Source organism: Sorex araneus, chromosome 1 (assembly GCF_027595985.1).
Source record: "Sorex araneus isolate mSorAra2 chromosome 1, mSorAra2.pri, whole genome shotgun sequence".
Lineage (NCBI taxonomy): Eukaryota > Metazoa > Chordata > Mammalia > Eulipotyphla > Soricidae > Sorex > Sorex araneus.
Genome location: NC_073302.1, coordinates 96,937,153 through 96,958,124, shown reverse-complemented (window position 1 = coordinate 96,958,124; position 20,972 = coordinate 96,937,153). Strand labels below are relative to the sequence as shown.

The 20,972-nt window shown below is 38.0% G+C and overlaps 1 protein-coding gene across 2 annotated transcripts in view; it reads left to right on the top strand.

Moving 5' to 3' along the window:
• Positions 1 to 20,972, top strand: part of RAB38 (RAB38, member RAS oncogene family) — a 78,852-nt gene that overhangs the window by 13,525 nt on the left and 44,355 nt on the right. For both annotated transcript variants that reach the window (XM_004619038.2, XM_055146558.1), the window contains exon 2: positions 14,298 to 14,578. In XM_004619038.2, coding sequence (XP_004619095.2) covers positions 14,298 to 14,578 — 281 coding nt within the window. The remainder of the gene's footprint in view (positions 1 to 14,297; positions 14,579 to 20,972) is intronic.

The window sequence follows — 20,972 nt, the reverse complement described above, 5'->3', positions numbered from 1 at the left end:
GATTTTGTAAAAATAGATAAAAATAGATTACAGATTACACTTTTCTGTCACTGATTAGTGATTCATGGTAGACAGAGAAGGTAAACGAGTTAAGAACCACCACAAGAGGGCAAATAAAATCTTGAGAAAGCTGAGTTCATGGATTTCAACCCGATTTTGATCCTAGTCAGTGTGTTTTCTTGGCCTTTTCAAAACTGTCATTAAAGTGTCAGTGTCTGACTATCACAGCAGGCAAATACATTTTATTTCTCCAGATCATTGTGCAAGCGTCAGATGGCCTTATTCGGCTCATATTTTTGGTTTCTACACTGTTGTTCCCTAGAAGCCACTGTAATTATCATCCCGTTGTTCATCGTTTATTCGAGCGGGCACCAGTAACATCTCTATTACACTCAGCCCTGAGATTTTAGCAGGCACCAGGAACGTCTCTACTACACTCAGCCCTGAGATTTTAGCAGCCTCTCCTTACTCATCTTTCCCAACGATTGGAGGCTTTTCTCAGGGTCAGGGAAATGAGACCTATCATTACTGTTTTTGGCATATTGAATACTCCATGGGTAGCTTGCCAGGCTCTAGAAGTAAATAGCATATTAATTTTTTTTTTACTGATTGAGGAACTGTGATTTACAATACTATTAATTTCACTTTTTATTAAAGCCCCATGGTTTACAAAGCTACTTAGTTTAGTTTTAGACCTACAATATCACAGCAACAATCCCACCACCAGTGTCAACTTCCTTCCACCACTGTCCCCAGGTTTCCTCCCATATGCTCCCCCTGCCCAACCAGTTCTGCCTGTCCTATTAACAGGCACCTTTCTAAACCATTTGTTAAAGTTTGGGTATCTTGACTTCAGTGCTGTTCAAACTGTGTCTTGGATATTTGCTCTAATATTTTTTGACTTAATTTTTTTAAATTGAATCACCTCAAGATATATACTTACCAAGTTGTTCTTGACTGGGTTTCAATCATGCAATGTTTCTACGCACATCCCTTTACCATTGTAAACTTCCCACTATCAATGTCACAATTTCCCTTCTGCCATTCCCACCCCACCCCAGCCTGCCTCTATGCCAGGCACTTTACTCCTTCTCTGTCTCTCTGTCTGTCTCTGTCTGTCTCTTTCCATCTGTCTCTTTCTGTCTCTCTGTCTCTGTCTCTGTCTCTCTCTCTCTCTCTTCCTTCTTTTGAGAATTACGGTTGCTATACAGGTACTGAAAGATTATCACTTTTGTTCCTTTACCTACAACTATCATTCCATCATTTCTTAGTACAACCTTTATATTAAGAAAGTCAACCTTTGACTCCCCTCACCTGGTTCCCGTTGCTTCTTTCTTTCTTTCTTTCCTTCTTTCTTTCCTTCTTTCTTTCTTTCTTTCTTTCTTTCTTTCTTTCTTTCTTTCTTTCTTTCTTTCTTTCTTTCTTTCTTTCTTTCTTTCTTTCTTTCTTTCTTTCTTTCTTTCTTTCTTTCTTTCTTTCTTTCTTTCTCCTCCTTATACATTGGGGTCAAGATTGATCAGGGAATCCCCCATTTAAAACATTGCATTCCCTCATTTAGTTATTTGAAATATCACATGTAGTAATAGGCTGGAGCGATAGCACAGCAGGTAGGGCATTCTCCTTGCACGCGGCCGACCTGGGTTCGATTCTTCCACCCCTCTCGGCGAGCCCGGCAAGCTACAGAGAGTATCTCGCCTGCACGGCAGAGCCTGGCAAGCTACCCACGGCATATTTGATATGCCAAAAACAGTAAAAATAGATCTCACAATGGAGATGTTACCAGTGCCCGCTCGAGCAAATCGATGAGCAACGGGATGACAGTGATACAGTGACAGTGATAAGTGATGACATCCTGTGTTTATCCTTCTTCTTCTGGTTTACTTTCTTTAACATGATGTTTTCCAGTTTCAGCCATGTTACTGTGAATTGCATGATTTCATCATTGCCCAAAACTGTGTAGTATTCCATTGTGTATATGTGCCACACTTTCATGATCCACCATCTGTCATTAGACATCTAAGTTGATTCCAAATCTCAGCTATTGTACTGAGTGCTGCAATGAATAATGATGCATATATTCTTTTGAATAAATGTTTTTTTTTGTTTTGGGGATAGGTACCCCAAAGTGGAATTGCTGGGTCTATGGGAGCTCAATTCTGAGTTTACTGAGTTTACCCTCCATACTGTTTTCCACAGGGGTTGGACCAGAAAACATTCCCAGCAGCAGTTTTGGAATTTTTTTTTTACCATCCTTGCTAATACAGATTGTTCCCAGTATTTTTGATATGTTCTATTCCCAGTGGTATAAGATTATATTGTATTGTTGTCTCAATTTGGGTTTCCTTAATAATAATTGATGATGAGCATTTTTTCATGTGCCTGTTGGCTATTTGTTGGTCTTTCTCAGACAAGTGTCTGTTCATATCCTCTCCCCACTTTTTGATAGGACTTTTGGAAATTTTGTTGATCTTTGTGACTTTATTCATCCTGGATATTAACCCTTTATCTGATGTGTTGAGTGCAAATATTTTCTCCCACTCAGCTGCCATTTAGCTTTATCCCATGTTTATTTTGCCATACAGAAACCATCAAGTTTAATGTAGTCCCATTTGTTTAGTTTTGACTTTGTAGCCTTTGCAAATGGCATTGTATCACTGAAGACTCCTTTGAGGTCTTGGGTTTGGAGAATTCTGCCTTATTTTCCTCAGTGTACATTGTAGATTCATGTCTGATTTAGAAGTCTTTAATCCACTTCGGTTTACTTTTGTGTATAGTGTGAGATATGGATTCAGCTTTAATTTTTTGCATGTGGTAATCCAATTCTCCCAGCGCAATGTGTTGAAAAGGCTGTATTTATTCCATCTCATGATCTCAGCTTATTAGTCAACATAAGAGGGGGGGGATATCCTTGGATATTCTATTCAGACTTATTGGTCAGAGAGTAGTCTTTCTTTATTCCAGTATCAAGTGTTTGATCACTGTATCTTTATAGTATAGATTCAAGTAGGTAGTGAGATGCCCCCCAGTTTTTTGTTTTTCAGTATGGGTTTGGGCTATGTGGGATCTTTTATGATTCTATAAAAACTTTATAACTGGTCTAAGTCTTTAAAGAATGTTGTCTGAATCTGGATAAGGATTGAAATGAGTTTATATAGCAGTTTACTCAACACAGTTATTTTTACAATGTCGATTCTCCTGATCCATGAGCATGGAATGGTTTTCCATTTCCTAAGATCTTCAATTTATCGGGAGTGTTTTGAAGTTTTCATGGTATAGGTATCTCATCTCCTTTTTATGTTGATTTTTAGGTATTTGATATTTTTGGACACTTATTTTTAATGAGATAGACACTATGATCTCTTTGTTTTTTGAATTACCAATCATTTTTATGTAGGAATGGAAACTATTGTTGTGTATTGACCTTGTAGCAGGCCACTTGATGACTGTTTTATTGTTTCTAGGCTTTTGAGTGGACTCTTGAGGGTCTTCAGTGTGCTCCTGCTCATCATCTGCAAATAGAGATGATCTGACTTCCTTGTTTTCAGTTTGCATTTCTTTGATTTCTTTTTCTTGCCTGATTTCTGTTGCCAAGGCTTCTAATACAATGTTGAATTAGAGTAGGAACAGTGGACATCCTTGTCTTGTGCCTAATGCTAGCGATAATGCTTCACCATTAACAATAATATTGACTATGAGCTTTTTATAGATAGCAGTTACTAGTTTGAGGAAGGTTCCTTACACTCTTTTTAATTGAGGGTTTTTATAAAAATTAGGTGTTGGACCTTGTCAAGAGCTTTCTATATATCAACTGAAATGGTAATATAATTTTTATTTATTTCTTTGCAGATGTGGTATGTTATGTTAATTGATGTGCATATATTGAGCCATCCTTGCATCCCTGAGATTCATCCTACATGATCATGGTGTATGATTTTTTTAAATTTTATTGAATCACTGTGAGATAGTTACAAGCTTTCATGTTTGGGTTACAATCACACAATGATCAAACGCCCATCCCTCCACCAGTGCACATTCCCCGCCACCAATATCCCCGGTACAGCCCCCCTTTCCCACCCTCCCCCTGCCTCCATGGCAGACAATATTCCCCATACTCTGTCTATACTTTGGGGAATTATGACTTGCAACAAAGACACTGAGAGGTCATCATGTTTGGTCCATTATCTACTTTCGACACACATCTCCCATCCTCTCCCATCCCGACTGGTTCCTTCAGCCATCATTTTCTTAATGATCTCTTCTCTATTCCATCTGCCTTCTCCCCTCTGCTCATGAAGCAGGCTTCCTTCCAGCTATGGGGCAATCCTCCTGGCACTTGTATCTACTGTCCTTGGGTGTCAGCCTCATGTGATGTTACTCTATACTCCACAAATGAGTGTAGTCCTTCTATGTCTGTCCTTCAATTTTTGACTCATTTCACTTAGCATGATACTCTCCATGTCTATCCATTTATTAGCAAATCCATTTATGACTTCATCTCTCCTAACAGCTCTGCATAGTATCCCATTGTATAGATATACTAAAGTTTCTTTAACCAGTCATCTGTTCTAGCGCACTTGGGTTGTTTCCAGATTTTGGCTATTGTGAATAGTGCTGCAATGAACATATAGGTACAGATGTCATTTCTACTGTGCTTTTTCGCATCCTCTGGATATGTTAACAGAAGTGGTATTGTGGGGTCATATGGAAGCTCAATTTCTAGTTTTTGAAGGACTGTCTGTATTGTTTTCCAGAAAGGCTGGACCAGTTGGCATTCCCACATGGTCTATGATTTCTATGATATGCCAATGAATTCAGTTTGCTGAAATTTTGTTGAGGATTTTTGCTTTGATGTTCATGAATGAAATTGGTCTGAAATATTCTTTTTTTGGTAATATCTCTGTCAGCTTTGGGTATCAGTGTAATGTTAGCATTATAGACAGTATTAGGAAGGGTTCCTGTTTCTTTGATATTTTGGCGCATCTTAAAGGTCAACAGCAGGAAGTTCTCTCTGAAGATTTGATAAAACATGGCTTGGAGGCTGGTCTTTTATTCTGGGCAACTCAGAGAAGGGAACACCAAGTAAAATGTGGTCGGAGGTCATGCGGGGGAGGAGTGACTTGTGCCGAATGTAGACTAGAGACTGAACACAGTGGCCGCTCAACACTTTTATTGCAAACCACAACACCTAATCAGAGAGAGAGAACAAAAGGGAATACCCTGCCATAGTGGCAGTTTGGGGTGAGGGGAGACGGGACTGGGGAGGGTGGGAGGGACGCTGGGTTTACTGGTGGTGGAGAATGGGCACTGGTGAAGGGATGGGTTATCGAACTTTGTATGGGGAAACATGAGCACAAAAATGTATAAATCTGTAACTGTACCCTCACGGTGATTCACTAATTAAAAATAAATAAATAAATAAATAAATTTTAAAAAAACCTCACCCATAAGCCCATCTGGTTCAAGACATTTGTTCTTAGGGATAGCCTTAACTACTGTTTTGAATCCTTATTTTTGACTGGCCTGTACAGTCTCTCCTCCCCCTCCTCATTATATCGTAGGAAATTACATGTTTTTAGGAATCTGTCCATTTTATCTAGGTTCTCCAACTTAACAGTTGTCCATAGTAAATTCTCATAATGTCTTGGATTTTAGGGAGTTCTGTTGTAATTTTTCCCCTTTTGTTTCTGGTCCCATTTATTTTAGCTATTTCTCTCTTTTTCTTCATGAACCTAGCCAGTGGTTTGTCTATCTTGTTTATACTTTTGAGGAACCAGCTCCTGGATTCATTGATTTTTTTTGTATTGTGTTCTTAGTTTCTATATTGTTTATTTATGCTCTGACTTTAAAATACACATATATATTATATACATCATATATATTAAAGAGCCATGATTTACAAAGTTACTAATAGTTGCATTTAGGCATACAATAATTCAACAGCAATCCTTCTACCAGTGTCAACTTACTCCACTAGTGTCCCCAGACTCCCTCCCCACCCCAACCTCCACTCCACCCCCTCCTTTCAACTTAATAGGTACATTACAATGTTTCAGTGCTTGCTGCTTATGTCTCATGTTTTCAGTTCTATTGAATCTGTGTTTTGGATATTTGACTATACCCCTCACTCGTACTCATACCCCTCACTCATATCACTGAAGCCCTGATGCCTGTTAACCCATTACTTCTTGTTCTCTTCTTCCCCCTTGATTTCTTTCCTTCTCTCTCTCTTTCCTCTTTAAACACTGGGGTTAAGGATGACATAAGCATCCCCACCTTTTACTACATTCAGAAGTCTGTATTCTGCAGTTAAATAAGAACATCCCATGCTTATCTTTTTTTATTTTAGCTTATTTCACTCAGCATGATATCTTCCAGGCTCAACCATGTTGCAGCAAATTGTGTGATATCATTGTTTCTTACAGCTACATAGTAGTCCATTGTGTATATATACTACATCTTCATATTCCATTCATCTGTTATTAGACACCTAGGTTGATTCCATATCTTAGCTATTTTACTGAGTGTAACAATAAGTAATGATGTAAATATGTCCTTTTGAGAGAGTGTTTTTATATCCTGGGAATAGGTGCCCCAAAGTGGAATTGCTTAGTAAACTTAATTTAATTTAGTAAACTTAATTTAGTAAACTTAATTCTAAGTTTACTGAGAACTCTTCATACTGTTTCCACAGAGGTTGTACCAGACAATATTTTCTCTGATTTTTATTATTTCTTTTCTTTTTTGAACTCTTCTGTCATTCGTTCCCTAGACATTTAAGGTGTAATTTAGGTTGTTGATTTTATCTTTTTTTCTTTCCTTGTGTAGGCCTGAATTGCTATGAGTTTTCCCCATATACTGCTTTTGCTGTGTCCGATAGATTTTCATAACTTGTTTCTTAGTCATTGTTAGTTTAAGGGAAGTTTTTTATTTCTTCCTTGATTTCCTCTTTGATCTAGCTGTTATGTGCAGCATGTTGTTCATAAGTTTCTAGTTGTTACAGTTTCTCCCCATGTTCTTTTTAAGGTTACCTTCTACTTCCAGTGGCATTGTGGTCTGGTAGGATGCTTGGTATGATCCTTAGGTTTGTGAATTAACATAAGTTAGACTTATGTTCTAAAATGTGATCTATTTTGGAGTGAGTTCTGTATGCACTAAAGAAGACTGTATTTTAGGCTTTTTGTGGATGGAATTGCCTCTCTAAATCCATTAGTCCCAGCTCTTCTTCTTCTCTGTGTGTCTTCTTGCTGTTCTTTGTAGGTCTATTTTGCTGGTACTCTTTGGCTTCTTGAATCTGTGCAGCTGTCTCCATACAGAGAGTGGGGAAGTTTCCAGCTCTTATCTCTCCCACCACACATTCTTCCCTTTTTCCCGTTTTTCTCACCTTCTGATATTCCTATAATTTAGAGATTATTCTTCCTGTCTTTGTTCATTAAATACCTTACATTATCTTCTATTCACTTGTTTATCTTTTCTTTTCCTTTATTTTCTCTTTGGGTCACACCCGGTGATTCTCAGGGGTTACTTCTGGCTCTACACTCAAGAATTACTCCTGGCAGTGCTCGGGGGACGATATGGAACGCTGGGGATCAAACCCTGGTCAGCCTCATGCAAGGCAAACACCCTACCTGCTGTACTATTGTTCTGGCCCTCTCTTTTCATTTTTGACCTCTTTATCAATGTTGGCCTGTGTTTCACTTTCAAATTTATTTAAATGTTTATCCTCCTGTGAGATTTTGTTTGTTTGTTTGTTTTGCTTTTTGGGTCACACCCAACGATGCGATGCTCAGGGTTTACTCCTGGCTCTGCACTCAGGAATTACTCCTGGCGATGCTTGGGGGACCATATGGGATGCCGGGGATCGAACCCGGGTCGGCCGCGTGCAAGGCGAACGCCCTACCTGCTGTGCTATCACTCCGGCCACCTGTGAGATTTTGTTACTATGTCTTGCTAGTGTTTTCTTTATCTCCTTCATTTTAATTTGTATAGAATCTCATCTTCTAAAAGAGTTCTTCAAGTTTGGTTGAATTTTCATTTAGTAATTGCTTAATTTCACTGGCAAGTGCTTGTGTAACTGCTGCTGCCAGTGCAGTGAGTATTGATTTTAGGTCCTCATTGCCCAGGTTCAAGCATTTTGGTGGGTTACTGTTCCTCATCTCCAACTGCAGCTAAGTTCCTTAGTTTCCCATTATTCTTCAAGTTTTGTGGGTACTAATTGTGGTGGTTTAGATTCCCAGTTACTTGATAACAAATGTTAGGTCATTAATAATAGGCTACTATGAGTAGTACATCGTCTATTTAGGTTATTTTCCATATTGTGCAATACTGCTTTTGTATACCTTCACAGTTGTCAGCTTGTTACTTAGCTAACTGATATGTGAACTCAGCTTTGAGTGTGTGAAATAGTAATGCTTCTCCCCACCTACCCCCAGTATAAGGTAAATATGAAATAATTTCTTCGTGTGGACACACTAGCATTTTTTCTAGTTCAGAGGTTAGAATGACACATAGGAATGGGATCTGGTGGTGCACCTACAATACAATGATGATTTGGCATGTACCTACATTCTAACTCATACCTGCATCACCGATGTGCCCACCTCCCTCTTCAGGAGGTTCAGTGCCCCTGATTTTTATCTCCCTCACCTATTTGATACACACAATCTCAGTTGTATGAACCAGTCCTCCCATTGTGTGGTCCTTGACTCTTTGCTGCTACTTGCTGTATATATGTGTGTCCTCATCAAGAGAGAGATAATTTTGTCTATATTCCTTTCCTGGGCTGGAGCAATAGCACAGTGGGTAGGGTGTTTGCTTTGCACGCAGCCGACCTGGATTTGATTCCTCTGCCCCTGTTGGAGAGCCCGGCAAGCTACAAAGAGTGTCCCTCCCGCATGCCATGCATATTTGATATGACAAAAATAGTAACAACAGTTTCACAGTGGAGACCTTACTGGTGCCTGCTCAAGCAAATTGATGAGCAATGGGATGACAGTGACAGTGATATAGTGATATTCCTTTCCTACTTACTGACTTCACTTAGCATGATATTCTCTAGTTACATCCATGCCATAAAAATTATATGATTTTGTTCTTTCTGTATAGCATTTGATTTGAATATATACTACAAATTCATAGATAGAAAAAGAGTTGGAGAATTTGATGCCTGAACATGTTGAAGATTGGTTAGAGGGGATTTTCAGAGACTCTAATAAATTAGTTTTAGAACATTCAATCAAGTTTTTTTTATTTTACCAATGAAGGAATCTAAAATCAGAACAGTGAAGTGACTACTCTTGGTTGAAGAACAGAAATAAACATGTTTCCTCTAGTTGCTTTTTAAATTATAATTTTTTATTTTTTATTGAATCACCATGTGATATAGCTTTTGTGATTGCGTTTCAGTCATACAATGTTCCAACACCCATTTTTCCTCCAGTGTACATTTTCTACCACCAATATCCCCCACATCCTTTCTGCCACCCACACCCATAGCCTCCTCTATGGCAGGCACTTTTCTTCTCTCTCTCTGTTTCTCTTCCTGTCTCTCTGTCTCTCTCTCCTTTTGGATATTATGGCTTGCAATACTGAAAGGCCATCATGTTTGGTCCTTTACCCACTTTCAGCACTCATCTCCCATCCAGAGCGATCTCTTCCAACCATCATTATCATAATGCCCTCTTCTATATCCCAACTGCTCTCTCCCCAGTCTTTGAGGGAAACTTCCCACCATGGACCATCATCCTGGCCCTTGTTCCTACTGTCCTTGAGTATTAGTCTCATACTATATTTTTTTTTATCCCATAAATGAGTGCAGTCATTCTATGTCTGTCCTTCTCCTTTTGACTTATTTTACTCAGTGTGATACTATATCCAACCGCTTATAAGCCAATTTCATGACTTTGTTTTTATTCTGATAGCTATATAGTATTATATAGCTATATAGTATTATATTCTATTGTGTAGATGTACTATACTTTCTTTAACCAGTTGTCAGTTCTTGGGTACTCAGGTTGTTTCTAGATTCCAGCTATTGTGAACAGTGCTGCAATGAACATACAAGTATAGATATCATTTCTGCTGTGTATTTTTTAAATCTGGGGGTATATTCCAAGAAGTGGTGTTGTTGGGTCACATGGAAGATCAATTTCTAGACTTTTGAGAATGCCCATATTGTTTTCCAAAAGGCCGGACCAGTCAGCATTCCAACCAACAGTGAATGAGAACCCCTTTCTTCCTGCATCTGGAAGAAATAACTGGTTGTTATTCTTTTTTTTTTTGCTTTTTGGGTCATACCTGGCGATGCACAGGGGTTACTCCTGGCTCTGCACTCAGGAATTACCCCTGGCAGTGCTCAGGAAACCATATGGGATGCTGGGAATCGAACCCGGGTCGTCTGCGTGCAAGGCAAATGCCCTACCCGCTGTGCTATTGCTCCAGCCCTGTTATTATTTTTGATGTGTGTCAGTCTCTGTGGCATAAGGTGATATTTCATTGTTGTTTTGATTTGCATCTCACTGATAATTAGCTATCTAGAGCATTTTTTTCATGTGCCTTTGGCCATTTGTATTTCTTCTTTGAGGAAGTTTCTGTTAATTTCTCCTTCCCATTTTTTGATGGGGTTGGAGGTCTCTTTTTAAATTTAAAACCTCTAGTCACTCTTATGCCTGAATTCATGATACCAGTGAAATATTTCTAGCAATTTGGACAAAGGTCAAGTGTTGATTTAATGGTGATTTCACAGTGATAGGAGGTGGCGGGGCAGTAAAGAACCTTAGAGACTAGCGTCAGAATTCCATTTTACAGTTGAAAAATTTGATCTCAGAGGTTCTCAGTATTCTAAGCATCTTTGTCCAAAACCTGATTCAAAAAGGGATTTGTTTTAATCAAATGGTCCCACAATTTACCATTTGTTCTGGCCCTTGTTTCTACTGTTCATGGGTGTTAGATCCCCTCATTTTCTGATCATTTAGTTTAGTACTTTTTGCAGTAAGGATATCCAGATTTGAACTGAAGTCCTGGGTTAACTTTTGGGATTTGATTAATTGCTTTATCATTTAATATCATTGATCTGGAAGCTGAGACACGAATTATTTCTGTATGACTATAGGTTATATGTTTAAGGAATAAAATAAGTGGGGTTCATCTGGCAAATTGAGTCATTTACAGTATATGAATCCCCTATAATACTTTGTTTATAATGTCCTTGGGGCAACAAATATTGGTCTGTATCTCAAAATGCAGAGCATAGATCACATTAGTTATTAAATGTGTGCTAACTATATGTAGATTTAGTATTACAATCCCAATGATGAATTCATTTATTTAAATACAAATGCCCTAATATTAATACTGTTAAAAATAAAGCTTCAGACATAAAATTTAGCAATATCACACTCACCACCAACATTAAGTGAATTTTGAACTTAGTCTTAAATTTTTTTTTTGCAAATTACCTATGATAAATTCCTTAGACCTTCATTTTACCCATATATAGGAACTCACTAAGAGTCATATGGTTCTAATTTCTTTGGAAAAAACAGCAGAGTGTATTGTCAGATGACATGGAAGATAAATGTGAGTCTTAGCAATGCTCTGGTCTGAACATGATCTCTTGCTGGAATGCCAAAAATATAAACTTTATAAATCTGTTAGCCAACTGACCTAAGACGCATAGTTCTTTTCTTTCTAGAAACATTTTTTTCTAGTTTTTCAAGATTTCACATGTGGGGACACACACAAATACACATACACCACACAAACGCACACACACTCAAACTTTTCTTTTCTAAAGCTCTCCGAAGGTATAAACCACTTCATTAGAATTTTTTACAGTCTTATAAAAAATAACATTTTACCACATATTTAAAGAGCAGAATCTTCCTTCTTAAGACTCTCTTCCTCTACTAGGAAAACCTCTCAACAAGCAAATTATTGAATAACTCATGACTCTGCCCTTCATCTGATTAGAAGAGATCATAAGACATCCTTAAGAGGGCTAGAGCCCGTCAGCACCCGGAATGATCACAGAGGGCTTTCTTTCCATCTCTCCTTTGAAATGTCAGAGCCACCCTAAGCAGTATCAAAGGAGATCACTGTTTGCTGTATCCAAAAATAAAGAGGGGGAAACAAAATTAAAATTCACTCGAAAATAATGAAAGTTCATCTGTAGGTTATATGTCATTCGAATTGTTTTGTACTCTGTTTCATTGACTGGGTGATGTGGGGAATTAAAAGAGCCTTCTGTGATGTGACCACTCAAGAAATATTGTAGGGTCATCATGTGCTGATCCTGGAAGCATTTTCTTTCTTGCAGTGTGTGTTGTAACACACAAGCTCACACAAAGTATGTACACCCTTCACATACTTGTTTTTCTATGTTTATGAATCATGACCTCTTGCAATCTATAGTGTTAATGGAGATCTATCTAGACATGATATCCTTCTAAAACCTTCCTTCACTTGAATTAAATTTCATTGTCAAAGACCCTAAACCTCCACATGGGCTCACTATGGTGTACCCTTTGATGTCCATTGACATGTATTTTCTTGACTCTCTACCCATTTCAGAATTGTATTCTTTTAAAGATTGGTTAGGTTATTAAATATGTATCTGCATTGGTTTAATCAGTATAACTCTATAGAACTCTTAAATAAATTCCTAAGTCTGTATAAAAATACTCTGTCTCATTTAACACCTTTCAGATCTTTGCATCAGAAAACATGAAACAAATTCTGGTGAGCTGTGAGATCCGCAATTACCAATTACTGGGAGCAAGTAGTGGAAAAAATGGGATTTTTTCTTTTGGATTGCACCAGTGGGGTGCCTCAGCCTCTGCTGATGGTGATTTACCCTGTCTCCTGTGTGAGAGGCATGGTCCTCTACAACAGGAGTTTGATGTTTCGTGTGAGATGGAATATTTATACTTTTCTGTTGTATGTTCTATGTGGAGACCTGTTCTATTATCTTTCATAGTATTTAATATGCTGCTAAAAGGTTAGCAAAACTCAAGTGCCAACTAGTTGACAGGTACTTTGCTTGCTGCTTTGTATAGATTTATTTATTTCACATTCATTGCCATTTTGCAGATAATTGGCTAACTATAGGATGCTTTTAAAGCTTGCCAAAATTCCCTTTAAAATTAAGATTAGAGGAAAATTGATTCTAATAGATTTTAATGCTAGTCTTTACATTTGTTTGCGTGTTAGTTTATTACTTAGGGCAGGAACTTTCCTTATCCAGTAGAGGTAATTTAATTCATTGTTGTATTCCTGGCATGGATACAATAGATATCCAATCAACTTTTCTCCTGTTGAGTTGAAGGGAGTGTGCATAAACTGAATGTGATGTGCATAAACCAGCAGTGATTGTGCATAAAGCTAGAAGAGAGAGGACATAACTGTGGCTGAGTAGTTGAGAATGTTCAGTGATGGAAAATGGATATGGAATTTGGATTCAAGCAGCTCAGACTTGAAATCTCACTCCTAACTGCATAATTAGAGCTTGTCACTTGCCCATTTTAATTTCTAACTTTAAAATGAGGACAATAATGTATCTTCATGATCATTTTTTCAAATTACAGTTCTGATGCATAGTGAACAGACAAAAATATTTCTTGCTATTATTATTGCCTTCATTGATACTATGGATGTCTTTTAAACATAATAGATTATTTAGTAATTTGTTATGTGTATAAGTTATCTCATTTCACTGAGATATATTCTATATATTCTATTCCATGGGATTTTACATTTTAATGATTGTAGCTGAAGTGATTGGAACAATAGAAACACTGTGTGTTGGAAATGTTGAAGATGCTACTAGTAACATGTAGTTTTCTGAGTTCTTGAGTGTTTAAATGTAACAAGCCTACCAGGCGTGTGACTGGGTTTGAGTCCCTGAACATCATTGGTTAGAGTCCCGGAGGCCTCTGTTGGGATGTGTTGGAGTCACACACTTTTTGTGGTGCTTCAGGTCACAGCAGCAGTATCCCTGCCTGGAATTTCACTCATTGATCTATTTGGTGACATCATGTCTCCTGGACATGCAGGCTACATCATATCTAGTACTAAATCATATCCCTGTTTCTTTTTGTTTATTTTAAATAAATAGGTTCCCTCTCTGTGTAAAGATTAAAAACAAAGCTACAAGATTATGTATGGAACTCATTCTTTACATATTAACACTGAAATGTTTAACTGAGTGTTCTGCTCATACTGGAAGCCTTGTAAAGCTTTGATGTATGATTAAATCTTAAATCATAATAAATTTTTGCTTTCTTTTTCATTTTTGCTGATAGGTCAAGAACGATTTGGAAATATGACACGAGTCTATTACCGAGAAGCTATGGGTGCATTTATTGTTTTTGATGTCACTAGGCCAGCTACATTTGAAGCAGTGACAAAGTGGAAGAATGATTTGGACTCAAAGTTAAGCCTCCCTAATGGCAAACCAGTTTCTGTAGTTTTGTTGGCCAACAAATGTGACCAAGGAAAGGATGTGCTCATTAACAATGGCCTCAAGATGGATCAGTTCTGCAAGGAGAATGGTTTCGTGGGATGGTTTGAAACATCAGCAAAGGTAATGTAACCTTATAAGATAAACTTATTGGCAAAATTCACAATTAAATGACATCATTATCAAATATGTTATTATATTTATCACTTATATTTATATTTATACATTTACATTTATATCTATCACTTGTTTATTTTAATAGGTAAGAGTTGAGGATTGTTCACTTATTTAATGCTTATTGAGTGTCATTAGTCATATTTTAACTTTAAAGATGGCAAATTTATACATTTTTGTAATTCACTTGTACATACAACATTTTATTTTATTTTATTTATTTAAATTTTTATTTTATCGAATCACCATGAAAAAAATACAAAGCTTTTAGGTTTAAGTCTCAGTCATATAATGATTAACCCCCCATCCCTTCACCAGTGCACATGTTCCACCACCAAGAACCCCAATATACCCCCCTCCCACCCTCCCACCTAAGCAGCTAATGATCTTCACTTTAATCTCTCTAAACTTTGAATACATTCAATATTTCAATAGAAAACTCACTATTATTGTTTGGAATTTTCCCTCAACAATCAGGCCTGCTGAAAAGGCATCATTTAATAATTTCTTTTCATTGCTGAGAATGAAGACTATGAGCTCATGCAGCCCCTGTTTCGGCCATGCGGCTTGGGATTTCTGATATTTTAGCGCAGTTCACAGTCTAGATGCATTTCTGTAAGAAGCCGCTCTGGATGCCAAAATTGGTTAGAAGACCTCTCAGATCATAGTCTTTAGGAGCAGAGGGTCCATTTCATGCACGGCAGCTCCAGATCTTAACTGGGCGGAGAGTGTGCTGGTAACGCTGCCCATTCCGTGAATATATTTATCACTCGTATCACTTGTCTTCCCGTTGATCTTCGATTTGCTCAAGTGGGCACCAGTAACGTCTCTATTTGTCCCTGTCGCTTGCTAGTGTAGCCCAATGATATCTGCTCGCTCCAGGGACAGGAAGTGCCTCAAACTGTTCATTCAGGGTTTGGATGAAGAAGTCTGACCATCTCGTTGGTGGGCGGCCATGCGGTCTTTTGACATCCTGTGGAATCCAGTCGGTAAATAGGTCTAGTCCAGCGGTCATCTCTGAATGGTATTACATGTCCGGCCCATCTGATTTTTGATGTCTTCGCAAACAAGATAGCATCCCTGATTCTTGATTCTTGACTGTCAACAGAAGTCAGAACTCCGGATTCCTTTTCTCACTTGAGTGAGACGTGATACTCCCAGCATAGCTCCTTTGATTCCTCTTTGGGATACCCTAATAGCATTCTCATCCTGTTTGTGTAGGGCCCAGGTCTCTGAGGCAATGTTAGTGCAGGAGGAATGGTAGAATTGAAAAGATGTGCCTGGAGCCGGAGATCCTTCGTCCTCTTAACCACTTCTTTGACGCTCTTGAAGGTGTTCTACACTGCTCTCTTCCTCCTGCACAGTTCTGGCAACAAGTCGTTCCTCATGTTGAATTCTCGACCAGGTATACATAGCTGCTGCATTCGGAGATGTTTGTTCCATTGAGAGCAAATGGAACGTCAGGGACTAGTTCATTTTTCATGATCATTGTCTTGTTGAGGTTTGGCTACAGTCCGACATTTCCACACTCGTGGTGGAAGTCAGCATTTGTGCCGCTTGGCTAATGTTTGGCGTTATGAGAATGATATCATCAGTGAAGTGGAGGTGATGTAGTTGCCGACTGTCTATCTTCACCTGGCAACTACACACCTCTGCTTTGCTGATGATTTATATTTATATTATATTTATATTATACTTTATATTTATATTATACTTATTTATTATATTATGTTTTGTGATTTATACTTACTAGACTTCATTAAGCTCCTTTTAATCGTAAGAGGATGGGTGGGCAGAGCAGAATGATTAGCCACACAATAAGATGAATGTGAACAAGAGAACAAAGTAATGTGTGCGCTGTCCTATTTATAATGATTAGTGGCAGCATTCAATTATTGAGTGCTTATTATTGTATTAGACATATCCCACACATATTTTCACATCTAATCCTTGCAATAACACTGCTGGGTTGTGTGATCCTAGACTAAATGGAAGAGATGAGCATTATATCAAGTGACATTTGATTATACATGTATTAGGATTTTTTGTTAACATTGAATATGTTCTTCAATAGACCAGGAATTTCTCTTTGCCTTAAAAATGAAGCTATCTGGCCTGGAGGTATAATATAGCTGGGATGGTGCTTGCCTTGCATGCAGCTGACTCGGGTTCAATCCTCAGTTATCTCATGTAGTTCCCCAAGCATTGCCAGGAATATTTCCTGAGTGCAGAGCCAAGAGTAACCCCTGAGTCCCACCAAATGTGACCCAGAAAGAAAAGAGAGAAAGAAAGAGAGAAAGAAAGAAAGAAAGAAAGAAAGAAAGAAAGAAAGAAAGAAAGAAAGAAAGAAAGAAAGAAAGAAAGAAAGAAAGAGAGAAAGAGAGGAAAAAATGAAGAAAGAAAGAGAGAAAGAAAGGAAGAAAGAAAGAAAGAAAGAAAGAGGGAAGGAAGGAAGGAAGGAAGGAAGGAAGGAAGGAAGGAAGGAAGGAAGGAAGGAAGGAAGGAAGGAAGGAAGGATGGAGGGAGGTAGGTAAAAAAGCAAACACAAGAACATTGAACTGCCAATTTTGCAATACATTAAGAAATTGAGAAAGTAATACTTTAATACTTGACTTAGACTCAAGTAATACTTGATAAGAAAGTAGAATGAACGTACAAATAAAGGTTCCGAACATAGTTTGGTTGGCATTACTGGGTTTCCTGTGTGTCAGAGGTATGGCAGGAAAAGGGTTGGGTTAGAATTATGGAGAATTTCATGTAACAGAATAAGAACATAGTAGTCCTCACTTTATATTGTCAATTTTGACAATATAATTTGTCAATAAGATCTTTGAAATTTCTACTTTGTATAACCACAAGTTTCAAAAGGCAGGTTTTGAAGTAACATCATTTCATTCAATCTTACCTAAGATTGCATTTTCTCATTTACATGACAATGTAACTACATTCAATGTAACAATGTTATTTTAGGATCTTTAATATTATACTTCCTCTTAAGTCCCACTTTGTATATCATTTGTCAGGTACACACTCTTTGGCTTTATTTTTTAATCAAAATGGTATCAAGGACAATAAAAAGTCCTGGTAAATTTATATATATATATTTTATTAAAGAGCCTTGATTTACAGTTACTGAAAATTAAATTTTAGGTGTACAAAATTTCAACACTAATCCCTCTGGTTTTAACTTCTCTCCACCAGTGTTCCCAGATTTCCTCCCCATTCTAATCCCCTCACTACCCCCACCTGTCAACTTGACAGGCACATTGCAAAGTTTCAGTGATTTCCACTTATATCTCATGTTTACATTGCTGTTGAACTTGTGTTTTGGGTCTATGGATACACCCCTCATTTCACTGATATAATTGAAGCCTTGATGCCTGTTCACCCATTGCTTCCACTCACTTCTTCTCCCTTGATTCTTTCCAGGATGTTTAAAATTTTATAATAAATACATAAATAAGATACATTTTTGGTATTTATGTATGCACAGTGGTTAGGGTGTTCGCCTTGCATGCAGCCAATCCGGGTTCTCTTCCTCCATCCCTCTCAGAGAGCCTGGCAAGCTACCGAGAGTATCCCACCTGCATGGCAGAGCCTGACAAGCTCCCCGTGGCGTTTCGATATGCCAAAAACAGTAACAACAAATCTCACAATGGAGATATTACTGGTGCCCACTTGAGCAAATCGATGAACAATGGGACGACAGTGCTACAGTGCTACATATGATATACATATAAATATATTACGAATACTTATTTTGAGACTAGGGAGATGGCTCAGAAGTCAGGGGCTCATGCCTCGTAAGTGCAAATACCCCTGTTTAAATGCAAGCACCTCTTCACCCTCTCAGGACCAAGAAGGTGTGCCCTGGAAACCCTGCAGTTCAGCCCTTTCCTCAGTGTCTATAGTAGTGAGTGACTCCTGGTCCTGTGCCTGCATGAAAACACAATGTGTATGATATGTAATGTTTATACATATTCATATATATGTACATGTATATGTACACACACATAGGATTTACATTATTAGGATGGCTTTCTGAACAGGCTTGCTATCATGATTTTTCTACTTTTATTTTTGGATCACAAACACTCTTTCAGTACTTACAAAACACTATCATTGTGTTATTTGGAATTAAGCTGTGAGTAATAGTCATAGTCCTGTAATTACAGAATTCACATTTAAACTTCATTGTGAATATTTGTGCACATCATTAGAAAATTATCTGAATGTTTAACTTTAAGCAAGCCATTGAAATATGTGAGGAGGAGCTTCATATCAATTTGTGTTAGAGAGAGAAGGGTCAGATTTGCCTGGAGTGTAGATGGCAGACTCCAGAGGAGGGAGGTAATCACAGAAACAGAGGGACCTTGTTACTATTGTGTTCTTGGAAAATTACCAGACCTAGAACTAGAGCAGTGCCTCTAGGAATTGGAATGAAAATCCTAATTCTAGAATACCAGTAAGATGTAGACAACAGCAGAATTTAATCAGTTTCTTAGCGGAGAAGAGGGAGAGGGAGAGGTTAGTGCTGTCCTTTTGCTGTCATAACTGGGACTTTATTTGTTTTGTTTCAGTAATTTCTTTGAGAGTTCAATGTTCAATTTCTTTCTGTGCCTTCTCTAAACTAGTCTTGCATTTGGAGGCTATTATTACTAAATTGTTTTTTCCCCTTCTTCTTGAGGCCTCTGCCCTCTAATACTCAATTTTCTTTTAAACTCAGTTATCTCTTGTGTTCCTTCTTTTTATTCAGGTTTCTTCCTTTATTTCCTTTTATTCAGGACACAGATTCCTTCATTTTCTATTTCTAGGGTGCCATTGAAACTTTTTGTTCATTTTTTGAGAATTGTGTTTCATAGAGCAAAACTCAAATATGATTAAATTTATCTTTGGATAACAATAGCAACAACAAAACATGGGTAAGATAGGGTGTTGGATAGTGAAAAATTGCTGGAAGAAAGAAAAAGGAAAAGGGAAGAAGCTAGTAATTTGTGTGGAGTGTTGAGATTGGTTGTGGGATGAATGATTCTGAATTTTTTTTCTTGATTTGTTTTAGAGTGCAACTCAAGACTTAGAGTGGGCTTCCAGTGGGGACACACCCAGCTCTGTACTTGGGGTTTCTTTTGGTGGCACTCAGGGAACTGTTCAGTGTGTAATTCAGGATTTAATTTGGCCCTCCCACAGGTAAATCATCCACTCAGCCGAGGTGAGCTATATCTCCATTCCTCTGGGTATAATCTCTGATGTTCTTTGCTCAACCAGCAGTGTCAATTCTGCTTAAGAGTCTGAGACTCAATTACTTAAGGCTTGGTTGACCTACTATACTTAAATACTGAATTTTGAATCTTCCAAGTTTCTGCAAATATCAACTTTGAAGGAAATCTTTATACTGAGAAATGGTGGGAACATTTCACAAGCCTGAATTAGACAGAATTACTAATAGAATAAAGAGGGTACATGACCCATGCAAATGATAGCACCCAACACATTTATCTTTCCTCCAAGTATGCTGTTGCAGTCAACTTCCCTGAGTGTCTTATAATTGAAATCGCTTGCTGGTGCCAGGTTAGGATTCAGAGCCAGTAGTTAGAACCTCAGAAACAACACTGCAGCATTGAGAAACTGAACTATTGAGTTACTCAATAACGCTTTCTTAAAGATCTCAGATAAGACTTTGCCTACTTTCTGACGATGGTATTACAGCATTTACAAAACGAAGGCCCACTGCCTACTTGAAGCTATGATAGCAGTGACTGGAGACAGCTACTGATTGGGTCTTTGACTGCATCTTGGACTGGGGAACCTTTCCCAAGATCTTTCTTTTAGAAAGTGGATCAGCTAAAAGTTAAGTTGTCATAATTGATATCATAGTTAGTGTGCAATAAACATCCGATTTTCTTTTTTGACATCTCTGAAACTTCCAATGAGCCTCCTAACCCATTTGTCCGCATCCTACAGGAATCTTTTGGGTGTTCACCCTCTGCTAGGCCATCCCCAAAGCTCAAACTTGTGTGACACACAGAGGCTCATCCCTGAGACCAGTTCGATCAGCAGCCCCTGAAGCTGACCTCACTGCCCAGAAACTTGCCCCTCCTATTCTTCCTTCTTGGGAGTAAAATTTCAGGAAAGTTTGCCTTGTGCTGTTTATAGAACAATTATTGTATCCTCTAGCTGTAAGTAAGAGAAGAATGTTAAAAAATAAATATGTCTTTGATTTTTTGTATCATTTCTTTGACTATTAACTGGATCAATGAACAGAAAGTCTCTTCTAAATTTGGCTTTATTTGCTTTTTAGCCTGTTTATTTCACACCTTCAGCCATGCTTATTTGTACTCTTCCT